At 36.5% G+C, this 16,137-nt stretch overlaps 1 protein-coding gene and 1 pseudogene across 1 annotated transcript in view; both read right to left on the reverse strand.

Moving 5' to 3' along the window:
• Positions 1-16,137, reverse strand: part of LRCH3 (leucine rich repeats and calponin homology domain containing 3) — a 154,297-nt gene that overhangs the window by 27,305 nt on the left and 110,855 nt on the right. Inside the window, 3 exon segments of the mRNA XM_020986024.2 lie at positions 8,741-8,794; positions 10,275-10,322; positions 15,698-15,838. Of these exon segments, the coding sequence (XP_020841683.1) occupies positions 8,741-8,794; positions 10,275-10,322; positions 15,698-15,838 (243 nt within the window).
• Positions 1,234-7,365, reverse strand: LOC110208156 (alpha-enolase pseudogene; annotated as a pseudogene).

Genomic DNA, 16,137 nt, shown 5'->3' on the forward strand with positions numbered 1-16,137 from the left:
TAATAAAACTCCCCAAAGTGATGGTAATGTTGGCACACTTAATTTATTACAATACTTTTATTTCTCTCTGTCCCCTTAATTCAATTCAACCATCATTTATCCCAACTATATTACAAATCTCTTCTGTCTACTCAATTTACCTCACTTCACCTAACTCTTCTCACAACACTCTTCTCTAGAGGAAAACCCAACCTCAGACTATGGAGAAGATTAGCATAAGTTCCTTCATGCATCCTCATCTCTACCTCAACACATCAGTAGCTCACATCTGTTCTTTCATCCTTCCCACCAGTCTCAGAAGAAAAGGTTTCTTTTCCTTTTCAAAATCAATCTCAGTTTATTTCATCTCCTCAAGATGTTGGTCACATGATTATCTCACCCCTCGCTAGAATTTTTAACCTCTAATCTTCACGTTTCTTCTTTTCTACCTTTAAATATACTAATTAAAATACCTAGCATTTACGTAATGCTTTAAAGTTTGCAAAGCACTGTACATATGTTATCTCATTTATTAAACTAAACTTCAGTTGGAGGTTAGTGAAAATAGAGATGTAATATTTTCCCTCATCCAAGTTCAAGACACTGAAATTTATCCAATATACAATTACTGTGTTAGAGGGTGTATGGGTTGGAGGGAAGAGGTCTCCAACAAGTAAATATAATATACATACAAAATAAGTTTGGTTTTTTTTTTGGCAACTGGGGTTACGTAACTTGCCCATGGTCACACAGCTAGTAAGTGTCAAATGTTTGGTCTGAGGCCAGACCTGAACTTAGGTCCTCCTGACTTCAGGGTGGGTGCTCTATCCACTGCACCACCTAGCTGCCCCATACAAAATAATTTTAAGAGGGAGAGTAATGATAATTGAAGGGGATCAGAAAAGGTCTCATGGAGGAGGTGATATCTGAAGTATACTTTTTTTGGTGGAGGAGGTTACCAAGCATTTTTATTCTGTACGTAAAACCATTAAGAATCTAGCCTGTGGGACTGAATCACAAGTATATGGCTCCACATATCAACACACAGGGGTGGTCATTTTAGACAAGTCACAAGATTAGAAAGTAGGGCTTTCTAACAGAATGCCAGGTAAGCAAGTACAATCTCTGAGGAGACAGTTTTAACAAAACAGTGAGAACATCACAGAAAGGTGGAAGAGAAAAGAGTAAAGCAGCAGAGGCTTCTGCCAAAAAGAGAGAGAGAGAGAAGAGAGAGAGAGAGAGAGAGAGAGAGAGAGTGTGTGTGTTGTGTGTGTGTGTGTGTGTGTATACAGACAAATAGACACATCTATTTGGTATTCTACTTGTAGCTGCCCATTCTAAGGAAAGAAGCAGACATCTACTCAGGTGACTAGTGTCTACTATCTCTGGGGTCCTCCTTGCCAATAAGCTTACTTGGTCCGAGGGTTCCTGAAGTCCCTACCCATAAATTTAGCCTTGCTGCCCAGGTTTTCCTCAGGACTGAGAATTGGATAACTCTTGGCCAAACACTCAAATAGGCCTTGGGCACTGGTCTTGATCTGCCCAGAGCAGAGATCCACCACCAGGTCTGCAACAAAGATATTTTCAGACTCCCCAGAATGATGGGAAACCATTACTCCCCATCCATTAGACTGGGCCAGTTTGCATGCCTGGAGCCAATTTGGTTCACTTTAAGCAGAAGTCAGTTTCAGGCTTTTTCAGTGTGCTTGGGATTAGTCAGTGTGAGATCATCCCCTATCCTCTGGATGCCTGCAGTAGCAGTAAAATTTTTCCAAGCTTCCCAATCATCCTGGTCAAAGGGATCTTCAATAGATGCTATTGTATAGTCCTGGATGAAGGTCTTACAGAGGTCCCCAAGTACAGTAAGGGAGATGTATCTGCTGGGGTCATCAGAAGACTTGAACTCCAAATCATATTTCCCAGATTGGAAGAATTCTGAGGCAGCAACATCCATGTGATATACAGTCTTATGGTTTACAGCCACTTTACCAACAGCATTCTTTAGCAGCTCCAGAGCTTCTTTATTCTCCAGGATGTTAGAAGTAAAGCCACCCTGCTCACCTACACTGGTGGTGTCCTGTCCATATTTCTGCTTAATCAAATTCTATAGGTTATTGAAGATCTCAGCTCCTATGAGCCTGGCCTCCTTGAAGTTTGCTCCTCCAACAATGAGAAACATGAAGTCCTACATTGCCAGCTTGTTACCAGCACGTGAGCCACTGTTGATCACACAGAAGGCTGGAACTGGCAAAACGACTTCATTATTTGCCTGCAAGGTCAGCAATGTGGTGGTACTGGGGTACACCTTTTTTTTTTTTTAGCAGCTCCAGCCTTACAAAGAACTAAATACTCCCAATATGGCATTTGCCCCAAATTTAAATTTATTCTCAGTTCTGTCCATCTCTAGCATCAATCTGTTAGTCTTCTCATGCTTCACAACACTCAATTTCTTGCTTATCAGGGTTGGAGCAATAGTTTTATTGATGTGCTCAACTGCTTTTGAGGCACCTTTCCTTATGTAAGGGGTCTTATTGTCTCGGAACTCCAGGGTTTCACAAATGCTGGTAGAAGCACCACTGGGCACAGCATCTCGGAAGACCCCTTTTTTGCAGTGTGGAGATCAACTTCAACAGTGCAGTTATCGTAAGAGTTGAAGATCTCTGTCGCCTGGATCTTGAGAACAGATACACTGAGTTTCTGACTGGGGCTTCTTCTGTGGACTCAGAAAACAGAGGCCAAGGGATGAACTCTACCCAACAATATTTTAGATATGGGGGACCACTTGTACAAACCCATGGAGGAAGGAGATGGAATGCTGTGTGTAGGAAGTTAGTAAGTAAATCTTACCAGAAAACAAAATATGTGAGAGTAACATGAAATCAAAATGGAAAGGCAGGTAGGAAACGCCCGTTCCAAGTGCATCTGACTGACTTGTCATCTACACTAAGTCTCACTTGTCCACAAGAATAGCATAAGATACTCTGACCAATATTTTGCTAAAATTTAAGTAATGTGTAATAATTCCTCGATAACATTCAAGTAGTATTTTCGAGTCTAACATAACCTGTTTTTAATGAAGTCATACTGGCTTTCTGTAAATTCCCCTTTATTTTTTAGATGTTTTTAATGAAGTCACACTGGCTTTTTGTGAATTCCCCTTTATTTTTTACATGTTTTTAATGAAGTCATACCGGCTTTTTGTGAACCCCCCCTTTATTTTTTAAATGTTTGCTAACCATCCTTTAAATTTTATATCCCACAATTTTGCTTTCAAACATTGTATTAGAGAATGCATGGGGGGGATCTACAATTTATAAGTGCAAAGTAATAATGATGATGGTGATAAAAATAGCTAGCATTTATTAAGCACCTACTATGCGCAAGGCAGTGCACTTCAGTGCTTTACAAATATTATTTCATTTGATCCTGCCCAAAATCCTGAGGTAGGTGTTACTATTAACCCCGTTTTACAGACAGGGAAACAGAAGCAAACAAAGATTAAATAATTTGTCCAAGGTTACACAGCTACTAGTAAGTTTATGAAGCTGGATTTAAACTCAGGTCTTCCTGACTCCAGACCCAGAGCTTTATTCACTGCACCACCTACCTTTATATAAAGTACGCCTATTTAAGCAAGTCAGACTTAATGGCCCAGAGTTATTTACTTCCTCTTTTTTGAAAATCAGGACATCTGCTTTACTCCAATCTTGGGGCACTTCACCCATTCCCTGTCATCTAAGAATCACTGACAAAAGATCTCAGTAATCACATCCCTTGCCCTGGTGTTCTGAACTCAAAAGGAACTAAATCATTTCATATTGCCTTTTAATCCCTATTACACATTTTATTCTTTCCTATACATTTCAAATATCATTCTATTTGGAAAAGACAAAAGGCAAAATCAGAGGTATATGGTTGGTTCTACCTTCTACATCATTTACTCTCAAATGAGACAATACATGTGCAAATACTACAATACAGACAGACATCATTTGATATTATTATCATCATCTTCTTTTCTATCTCCCTTGGCTCAGTTGTAAAATGGGGAAGATAACATTTGCACTACCTATTTTACAGGGTTGCTGTAAGGGAAGCATTTTATAAACTATAAAATGTTACACAAATGTGTATAATTATTATTAGTGGAAAGCACTAAAATGTATACACTCAGGAGACCTGCCTGAATTCTAGTCTTAATTATGTCATTAGTCACTAATTAGCTGTAGAACCTTGGGGAAGTCACAACCTCTCTAGGCCTCTGTTCTGTCATTTATAAAAACAAGAAGCTGAGATATTTGATTTTTATGGTCCTTTCTGAATTTATCATTCAACGATTCTGTATTACTGCATTTTCCTGGTTTCTCTTATTTCTATGACAATCCATTTTCCATTTCCTTTGCTGTCTACTCTTCTTTCTTGAACTCCCTAAGTGTGAGTGGATGCCTCGAAGCTTAGGCTTTTCCTCTCTCTGTATGCTAAGCTCTTCAGTGAGCTCATCCATTTATTCCATTTCTACCAGTCACAAAGCTAGAATGTCACCTTGGTTTATCTTTCTTCCTTCATACCTGACATTTAATGTCACCAAATCCTATTCTTCAAAAGACATATCATATTCATCCCTCCTCTTTTAATTCCTATGTTATCATGCTATTTCAGGGACTCTTCCTCACATACCTAGATTATTGCAACAACTTCCAAACCAGTCCCAAGCTGTTGTACAACCCATTTCCTTTGCTCTAGACTCAACTTTTCTTCTTTCAGTGTTAAGCAGGATCACTGTTCTCCATTCTGGTATCCCTTGCTCCATTATCCTTCCACTTTTCTTGTCCTGTCAATTCTTAGCCTTGAGTTATTACTAGTGCAGTACAATTGTACTACTGCTAAACTGAACTACTAGCTGTTAACCAATTCGACATTCTACCTCCCCCTGGGCATTTACAAAAGCAGCATTTCCACTAAGCTTCCTCTTCATTCTTGCCTCTCAGAATCCTTGTATTCTTCAAGGTCCAGGTCTGGTCAGATGCCACCTTCTGTGAGGCACTTTCCCTGTTTCTGCCAGTTCTTAGCATTTTCTCTTCCCCATGTTGCCTTATATTTACTTATCTGTACATGTTGTGCCCTACACTCCACTCCCCAGCCCCCAAGAATGTAAGCTTCTTGAAGACAAGGGGCTGTTTTCTTTTTTTTGCACATCCAGCACCCACTATGGTGCTTTACACAAAGTACTTAATACGTTTAATTGGTCTCCCTGCTCTCTCTTTTCCAGTTTATTCTGAATACTGTTAAAGGTTACCTTCTTAAAACAACATTACCATGGTATCACTCTCTTATTTAGGAAACTTATTTTAAGTTTCTCTTCTGCCTACTACATCAAATCTAAAAATCTGTTGGCTTTCAAGGTCCACCATAATTGGGTCCCAATGGATACTTCAATCTTACTTCCCATTACTCTCCAGTAAGTACCTTTGGTTGCAGTGAGGCAGACTTCCTTACTATCACCTACACAACCCACTCCTCATTTCCACTTCTGTTTTTCCTATTCCTGCAATGCTCTCCTTCCTCCATCTGTCAAAATCCTTGTCATTCTTGAATACTTAACTCAAAATCTTTCTCCCTCTACAAAACTTTCTACTAATTCAGTCCATACTTATTTCTCCCTTCTTTTAGTTCCTATTTCATTTTTACCCAATATCAAAAGTTTAACAGTTAGTTGTTGTCTCCCCAAATATAAAGGATGTCCCAAAAATTTTACTGCAGTTTTAAGCTTCAAACTTTGAAAGCTTAAAACTATATTAAAACCTGTGGATCACCCTTGTATTATAAACTTTTTGAGGGAAGAGAGTACATATTATATTTGGTTTGTACTATATGCTTTCCACTACATCTGGCATAATTCAGCACACTGTAGGAACTGAAAGAATATTTAACTAATATCATAAAAATTTCTCTGTGTATGATAATATACTTTGCACCTTAAAGTACAAAATGCCAAGTTTCTTAGGGTTTCTGCATCATTCTGATTTTATGCACAGGCATATTCTTTTTTTTTTTTAGGTTATACATGTACAATCATGTTAAACATATTTCATATTAGTCATGTTATGAAAGAAGAAATCAGAACAAAAGGGAAAAATCATAAGAAAGAAAAAAAAAGTGAAAATAGTATGTTCTGATGTGCATTCAGACTCTATAGTTGCTTTTTTTTCTTTTTTTCTTTTTTTTTGCTAGGCAATAGGGTTAAGTGATTTGCCCAGGGTTACACAGCTAGTAAGTGTCAAATGTCTGAGGCCATATTTGAACTAAGGTTCTCTTGATTCCAGGGCTGGTGCTCTATTCACCGTGCCACCTAGCTGCCCCCTTTCTCTGGATGTGGATAACATTTTCCATCATGAGTCTTTTGGAATTTCTGAATCATTGTATTGCTGAGAAGAGCTAAGTCTAACAACGTCAGTCATCACATAACGTTGCTATTGCTGCGTACAGTGTTCTAGTTCTGCTCACTTCATTCAGCATCAGTTCATGTAGGTCTTTCCATGTTTTTCTGAAATCCGCCTGCTCATCATTTCTTACAGCACAACAGTATTCCGTTACACTTATATACCACAACTTGTCCAGCCATTCCCCAACTGATGGACATCCTCTCAATTTCCAATTTTTTCCTACCACTGAAAGATCTGCTACAAATATTTTTGTACACGCGAATCCTTTTCCCCCTTCTATGATCTCTTTGGGATACAGACCTAGTAGTGGTATTGCTGGATCAAAAGGTATACACAGTCTTACAGCCCTTTGGGCAGAGTTCCAAATTGCTCTCCAGAAGGGCTGGGTCAGTTCACAAACTCCACCAACAATGCACTAGTGTTCCAATTTTCCCACATCTTCTCTAATGTTTGTCATTTTTCTTTTCTCACAGGCAACAAGATGGTCACAGTGACTGGTAGTTTTATCAGATCACTTCTTCATAGAATAGAATATTAGGCCACCAAGAAATCACTGGATGGAGTGGGGAGAAGGAAGAGAAGAACAAGGCAACGGAAGCCACCCTTTGTATACTTTACGATGTCTTGGTTACAGTCAGTAGAATAAAAATAAGGGATAGAGCAAGAGAAGTACACGTCTTTATTAGGGGTCACTCTAATTCTGAGATTAAGAGATTTCTGTTTAAATTTAGTAAACAGGCAGTTGTTAAAGCACTCCAGAAAAATTTTAACATACAAGAAAAATGCATTCTTAGAAATTACAGAATATATAGTCATGTGGTTTAAACAACATAATACTGAGGTAGCAGCTACATGGCATGATGGATAGAACATGGAGATGTAGATGGAGCCAGGAAGACCTGAGTTCAAGTCCTACTTCATATTCTTACTAGCGGTGTCTCACTTAATATCTCCTAGCTTCAGTTTCTTCATCTGCAAAAAGAGGATAACAGCAGTACCTACTTCATAGGGTTGTTGTGTCGATCAGAAGAGACAATTGTTAAACGTTAAGTGCTTTGCAGACCTTAAATCACTATATGAATATCAGCTGTTATTACTCATATTACTGAAATTGGGTTAAACTAGAACTCTGGCCAGTCATTCTGGGATTTAAGTTAGTTACTTAATTAAGTTACTCATTTTGATCAATAACTAATATTAACAACTTAAAAAGTACCTTGTATTAAGAAAAGTCTTTCTAGTTTCACTATTTTAGATTAAACATGATAGGCTTTGGGAACAATGAACTTGAAAGCCAAATCTTCATAATTTATTAGTCCTCTATTATATTTGCTATCACTTCAACGAAAAAGTAATTAATTCTGATGTCAGTAATACCAAATGAAAAATTTAATACCATGGAAACCTTAGCAAAGATCTATAAGAAGATTTTCCCATTTAAAAAATGCTTCATCTTTCTCAAACTGAAATGGACAATGGCTGCAGAACACACAGAAATTTTGACAATGGCAGAGAAATGTTACAAGAATTTCAAACTTAAGCATGCAGTCACTCCATGCAAGGCCAGGAAGTTGAATGAAGCATTACTTTGAAAGGTAAAGGAGGACAGGGAACTGCTACAGTCACCAGATTTCTAAAGTGCTAAATTTAAAAGATAGTGCAACAAATAAGATAACATAAAACATGACAGTTATTCCATAATAGGTCGTCCTCATAGGGTGCAGAAAAGTGATGATTTCATGACTTTAATGAAGATTGAACAATTAATTCTGACGATAAAACAAGAAATGGAAGGAAACATTAATCTTCAAAAAGATTCAAGAAGTAAGCTGGATTTCTAATCCACCTATTAAAGTTATAAAACAAGAGAATTATTATCAGCACAGCTTAGGTTTTTAAGAACAACTCAGCAGATATCTAATTTTATAATTAACTATATGTCAGAAAGATAATTTATTTAAAACAGATGGTTTATGGACCAAAAATTAATGATGAAACAATTAATGAGGTGAGAATATGTATATTTAGAAACCAAAGCTATTTCCCAACAACATTCAAGAATGAAATCATTCAGTTCCCAATTTAAATCGTTAACTTTAAAGAAAGGGTTATTTTTACCATGGCTGTAATACATGGTAGAGTAAACCAAACTGATATAATATAAATGAAGAGTTATAGCTTTTTTGGGGAAAAAATTACTTTGAAGGCCATCATGTTTTATGTTATTTGGAATATTTCTGAGGGAAGTGTATATTCATGACAAGCTATGCCCTCTAGACTCAGAAGTGTAAAAATTGTACTTCGTGCAGGATTCTTACCACTAACAAGGCACTATCATCAGTGTGTTGAGACCTTCTGGATGGAAAGGGACACTAGGGAAGTGGGAGAAAAATGAAGTAATGTCAACAATATACAGCAAGGGCAGAAGATAATATAAACAAATACACACTTTGGAAGAAGATATTAATAAGATGTAATGAGAAGATTGCTAGCAAAGTACCACATTCACACCACCTTGGAATTCCATTCGTATTAATTAACCAACAAATATTTATTAAATGTTTACTCTGTGTTATGAATACTTGGATTTCACTGGGCAAATGTTACTACATGAAAACAACTTATATGCCACCTAAAATCTTTTGTAAGCAAGAAGCAAATAAGGTAGTTCACACTATGAAGAAGAGAAAGCAGAAGCACAGAGCACTACAGTGAGATTTTCATGCCCATTCAGTGAGAAAGAGGCAGAAACCAGGAAGAAATCTCGGCCCACTCATGGTGAGTTTAGCTGCCTGTCAATTAGGCTTCTCAAAGACAACCCAGGATATATTTGAAAATTAAAATTCCAGGTATTTTTCTCTTTTGATTTTGTCCAGAAGCAGTTTAACTTTTTGGAAAATTCAAATAACCTATGAATATGTTATCAAGAAAGAAGAAAACATTTAAGAGAAGGGAGGTAGGAAAGAATATGGATTATAAGGGCTTCAAAAGTTCTGCTGGAGTTATAACTCTGAGTTCTCTTTCAGATACTCTGCCAATTCAAAGGCCTGAATATAAAAAAAAATCAAATGAAATGATGTTCAGGTACCCAGTGAAAATTTAAATAACAACCTTTTTTTTGGACCACTAATTCATTATTATTCCAGATAACTTCTTCCACTGATGCAAAACTATAATACATACCTAAGATGTGTCAAAGGCAAGACTTGAATGCAAGTCTTGCAGAGTCCAAGGATGGTCCTCTACACACAACATAATGCATAATGGATAATCATTTGACTGGAAACAAATTCTCCATCATGTCTGAGTCTAAGCACAATTTTTAAATATATTATGCACTTAAGCTTACCTCATTACCAATATTCAACAAGCATTTAACTGTGTAACACATTCATCACATAAATTCATCACATAATTTACAAAAGTAAAGTACAAACCAGAACTTGTTTCTGTTACTTGACACATTGTCACATAAATTTTATAGAGGGTCAGGATCATACAGTGGGAATGATAAGATGGCACTGTAGAGGGAACATGTTACTGGTAAAACAAATGTAAGTTTTAACAATCTCATCAGAAAGAAAATTAGTTCAAAACAATTAAGTGACTTCTTAACAAGGTCAGGAAATTGCACATATGAACATACAAAGTAAACAGTCTATTCAATACTGAAACACTAGCTTACAAACAAGGAATAATCAGTGAAGGAAAGATAGCATGTGATAAAAAAAATCATGCAGAAGTACATGTACAGAACACGTGAAGTTTTGAGATAAAAGGAAAAAATGACAGTATTTTGATGAGAAAAAACTATTAATAACAATAAACTCCATTACAATCTTACTCTCTTACCTCACTATCAGGAAGGCTTTGTTTCTGTGGACTCTGTGATGCTTTTTGCTATAAATAAAGACAGAACTTGTTAGGACTAAGTAAATTACAAAAGAGAAATTTTGATCTTCATCACACAGCACTTATTATGGTGTATATGTATTGGCATGGGAAGTTTTCTGATGGGGATTTTCCTACACCAATGAAACCACAGGTCTGTTTTTTATTTTTATATTTTTTCTGGCTAGGCAATGGGTTAAGTGACGACTTGGTCCAGGGTCACACAGCTAGTAAGTTAGTGTCAAGTGTCTGAGGCTGGATTTGAACTCAGATCCTCCTGACTACAAGGCCGGTGCCTTAAAAGTCAATAATTAAGCACCTACTATGTACAAGGCACTGTGCTAGAAGGGTTCAAGGATTACAATATAAGGAAATCTGATGGTCCCTGTCTTCAAGGTCTTATAATTGAAAAAGGGGAAATCTAACAAACTCATATGTAGTATTATTATATTTAGATATATGAAACTGAAAGTAGGTGAATGAATAAATTCATAACCACAGCCATAGTTGTGTTCTTCCTTTGCCCCATTTGCTCCCTCGAAGCAATTATACTCTTATTATTGTCTCTACAAAAGTAATTCCAATTTAGCCTTGTATTTCCAACTGTTTCAGGGATACCACTTTATAGTTATTACTGGTTCCTTCTTCTCTTCTACTTCTCATACTCAATCATTCATCCCTTCCCTCAAAAACACATATTAAACATAAGGTATTAGACACATGGCATAGCAGATAGCGAGCTAGTGCCAGTCAGGGTTCAAGGCCTACCTTTCCACATATTGAACGTGTGACCCTGAGTAAGTCACGTAACTGAGAGAGTGCAATGTAAATGGGAATAGTTTAATAACATAAATGAAAATATAATATAACATAATGTTAATGTGTGGTTTTCTAAGTCAATACGCTGTTGGCAGGGATTCCTTTATATTTGAATTGGATAGCACTGACTTAACTTGTCAGTGGCTCAAGTAACTTTCTAAGCCTCTAAGTGGCAGAGCAGTTGCTGAGGTTTGTTGATAGAAGGAATGTCCTCCCTATGAATTTCCTATCTTGATGAAATCACAGGTTTGGACATCTGGTCTACACAGTAAGTCTTTACCACAAAAAGTCCAAGGTCCTATGGATTACTGATTCATCCTTTAAAGATTTCTTAGTATATTTGACCTGTAAAGGATCTGAGCAGTTATCTGGTCCAATCTCCTCATTTTACATATGACAAAATCAATTACTCTCAATAAGCATTTGCTAAGCATCTGCTATTTGTCAAGCACTGTTATGGGCAATGGGGATACAAACTCCAAATTGAAACAGTCCCTGCTCTAAAGAAGTGAGACAACATTTACATATGAAAATGCAAAAATTACACATAAAATAAATATAAGATAAGTGGGAGGGGGTAGGCACTAGCAGCTGAGGGAACAGGAAAAGTCCCATCTAGCAAAGTGGTGGTGTTTAAATTGAAGAAAACAAGAGATTGTAAAAGGTGGAGGCAAGAAGGGGACATATGCCAGGAAATGGGGTCAGGTCTGTGCCAAGGCGTACAGATGGTAGACTCCAAGTGCAGGGTGTGAGGAACAGCAAGGCAAATTTAGATAGGCAGTAAAGTCTGAGAAAAGGAGTAATATAAGTCTAGAAAGACAGTTTACAGTATGGTTGTAAAATGCTTTAAATGCCCAAAAGAGGAGTTTGTAAATGTCCCTAGGGGTGACTTAGAGAGGCAACATTCTACTTAAAGAATCCTATAGATTAAACAAAAATTAATTGAAACAATTTCTTCCAAGTAGCAACATATAAAAGAAACCCACATAGTTCATTAGTTTTCTGTAAATTATATATTAATACCAAAACTACCAGAAAAATTCCATTTAAAATAACTACACAAAATATATGAGATCATCTACAATGGCATTTAAAGAATCTATATGAATACAGCTACAAAACACTTTTTACATAAATAAGGATAGATTTATATAAATGAAGGTATTAATTGTTCAGGGAAGCTAGGTGGCACAGTGGATAGGTGAAGACTCATCTTCATGAGTTCAAATTTGGCTTCAGTCACTTCCCAGCTGTATGACCCTGGGCAAGTCACTTAACTGTTTGCCTCAGTTTCCTCATCTGTAAAATGAGCTGGAGAAGGAAATGGCAAACCACTACAGTATCTTTGCTAAGAAAACCCCAAAATGGGGTCACAAAGAGTCAGACATGACTGAAATTACTTAACAACAACAAATTAATTGTTCATGGTTGTTCTGTGCCAATACTATAAAAATTACAATACTGCCTAAATTTAGTCAGTACTACACTAATCAAACTACCAAAAGTTATTTTTTTTAGAGCTAAAAAACAAAAGACCAAAAATCTCAAGTGAAATGATGAAAAAAGTGGGAAGAAAGGGCCTAGTAATACTAGATCTAAAACTAAACTAACAAAGCAATTAAAACTATCTGGTAGGCTATATACGTCCTTGAGAGAGGTCACGAGGAGCAGAATTAGATATACATTTCTGCATGTGGAAAATTCACGGATCTGTTTTGCTTGACTATGCTTATTTCATACAAGGACTATGTTTTTCTTTTTCATTTGGAGGAAGAAGAAAAGGAGTTATAAAAATTCACAGAAGAGAACAGAGGGAAGTTCAAAAGGAAAAACAGAAAAGCAGGACTGTTTTGAAATAATGCGTTGGATTTATTTTATACCTTAAAAAAAGAGATTCACATATAATTCTTTCATCCCTTTCTACTTTGTTGGGGTGGGTGGAAAAAGCTTGTATAAAATGCCAACTATGTGCTAGGCACTGTTCTAAACACTTTACAAATATTATCTTATTTAATCCTCACAAGAACCGTTTGAAGTAGATCCTATTATTATCCTCACTGCAGTCAAAGAAACTGAGGCAGAAAGAGGTTAAATGACTTGCCTCGGGTGACATTTGTCTAGGGTTGGAGGCTAAACTTCTTTCTTTCTTTAGGTGAGCCAGTTGGAGTTAAGTGACTTGCCCAGAGTCATACAGCTAGTGAGTGTTATGTGTCTAAGGCTGGATTTGAACTCCTGACTCCAGGCCCACCACTCCATACACTGCATCACTTAGCTGCCTTTTTTTGTTCACTAAATTCAGAATAAAAAATAAGTAAAAAAAAAAAAGAATATTTGATACTAATTAAGGGATACAAAAAGTGGTCAGTTGAACCAATTAGATAAGGACTTACTAATCAACAAAAGCTCTTGGAAAGTAGTCTGGCAGAAATAAGATTTAGACCGACATTTAATGTCATATACTCCAATAAGTTCCAAATGGATACATGCTCTAGATACAAAAGGTCATATCATAAATGAGAGGAACAGGGAAGGAAATACCTTTGCTAATTATGGATAGGGGAAAAGTTCTTGAACAACAGATAGAGAGCATCAAAGGAGATAAAATGGTCAATTTCAATTATATAAGCATTTTGTTTAGTACATACAAAATAAGGGCACTTAAAATTAGAATGGAAACAGTAAACTGGAAAAAAAATCTTTGCAGAAAATTTCTCTGATACAAGTCTCATATCAAAGATACATATGGAATTGATTCAAATTATCAAGACCCAGGGGCAGCTAGGTGGCGCAGTGGATAGAGCTCCAGCCTTGGAGTCAGGAGGACCCGAGTTTAAATCTGACCTCAGAGACATTACACTCACCAGCTGTGTGACCCTAGGCAAGTCACTTAACCCTGACTGCCTCATTAAAAAAACAAAAAAAAAATAAAATAAAACAAAAATAAAAAACAAATTATCAATACCCATTCCAACAGGTAAATGGTCAAAGAATATTAGCTGCCAGTTCTCAGGAGAAATTCAAGCTGCTGACAACTGTATGAAAAAAATACTCCAAATAAAATAAATGCAAATCAAAACAACTCAGAGGTAGAACTCCATATCCATTATATTGGCAAAGATAAGATGAAAATGGTACCTGCTGGAAGTAATATGGAGTGACAAGCCCACTCTTGGTGGAACTGTGGACTGGTCCAACCAATGTTTTTGCAGAACAATTTGGAATTACTGGAACACTCAATTCATTAAACTGAGCATAATCTTTCACTGAGTGATACTACTACTAGGCCTATACCCCAAAGACATAAAAAAAAAGAGAAGGACCTAATGTAAAAAAATATTTACAACTCTTTTTGTTGCAGCAAAGAATTGGAAATTAAGAAAGTGCCCACCAAATGGGTATTGGTAATAAAAAATTATCGTACCAGAAGAAATGATTAAATGGGTGATTTCAGAGAAAACTTTCATAAAATGATGCTGTGTGAAATGAAGAGATAAAACAGTTCATATTATGACTACAAAATTAAAAGAAAACCCAAAATACTTTGAGACTTGAGAACGGTAGTCAATGCAATAACCAACCATAGCTCCAGAAGACGGATGATGAAGCATGTGATCCACATCTTGAGAACAATTTGGAACTATGCCCAAAGGGCTACAAAACTGTGTATACCCTGTGACTCTGCAGTACCACCATTAGATCTATATATCCCAAAGAGAAAGAAAAAGGAAAAGGACCTAAATGTACAAAAACATTTATAGCAACTCTTTTTGTGGTGGCAAAGAACTGGGGATACCCATCAATTGGGGAATAGCTGAAATAGTTGTGGTATGTCATTGTGATGGAATACTACCTCACTACAAGAAACAATGAGGGAGATGGTTTCAGAAAAACCTGAGAAGACCTATATGAACCGATGCAAAATAAAGTGAGCAGAAATAGAAGATCACTACATAGTAAAAGCAATATCATAATGCTTATTGACTGTGAAATACTTAAAGACTCTGAGCAATACAGTGATCCAGGACAATCTGGAAGGACTCATGATGAAAACTGCTATCCACTTCCAGAAGAGAAGCAATGAACAGAGTGTAAAGTAAAATACAATTTTCTAACTTGCTTTTTTTGTGACATGGCTAATATGGAAATATGTTTTGCCTTTCACATATATAATGGGTATCATATTGTTTGTCCTCTCAGTGGGTGGGGAAGGGGCTGGATGGAGCGTGACAATATGGAACTCAAAATTCTAAAATATGCTAAAAACAAGTAAATAATAAATCCACAAAATCAACCAACCAACCAACCAACAAATAAATAAATGAATAAGGGCAGAAAATAAAGACCAAAGTGATGCTGGATTTTCAAATTCTTTTTCACAAAACCACAAATCACTATCAATCCATATTTTCAGTGAGCAATTACTTTTAATTAGGTCAAAAAAATAAAAATAAAATAAATTTACCCAATGGAATACCAACATAGGACAATCCACACTGATACTATCAGAAACACATATGCTTCTGTACTTCTAGATAAAATCTGGAACACTGGTTGAAAGATCTTACCTTGACAAAGTCCAAAACAGCATCTCTTTGTATCTGTTTGGTCCTTATTTTCTCCTCTTCATACTGTAGGGCAGCAAGTTGTGCTTCTTTCCGTGTACGCTCTACTAACTGCTCTCGTCTCCGGTGAAATTCTGTGTCTGTCTGTGAAAGCCATACAACATTGTTATTCCTCAGGCACAAATGGGTAGTTTTAAGGCTGAATTCACAACAAGAGAGAAGGAGCAGCCCAAAGTGCTTTTCTCTTATCATCTACCATTCCTTAAAATAGGTGTATTCCCAATCTTTTCTATGGTTTGCATCTTGTTGATCTGGATGGAAATAACCACAGGGGAAAAGGCTAGTTTTCAGTTTTGAAAGGGGCTAGAAATTGGAGATGCCTAAGTAACTTTAGTGTTTGCATGTAAAATCAATAGAACATACCTAACTTGTATGAGCTCACA

This window comes from Phascolarctos cinereus, unplaced genomic scaffold (genome assembly GCF_003287225.1).
Source record: "Phascolarctos cinereus isolate Bilbo 61053 unplaced genomic scaffold, phaCin_HiC Scaffold_726;HRSCAF=1367, whole genome shotgun sequence".
In the NCBI taxonomy this organism is placed as follows: Eukaryota; Metazoa; Chordata; class Mammalia; order Diprotodontia; family Phascolarctidae; genus Phascolarctos; species Phascolarctos cinereus.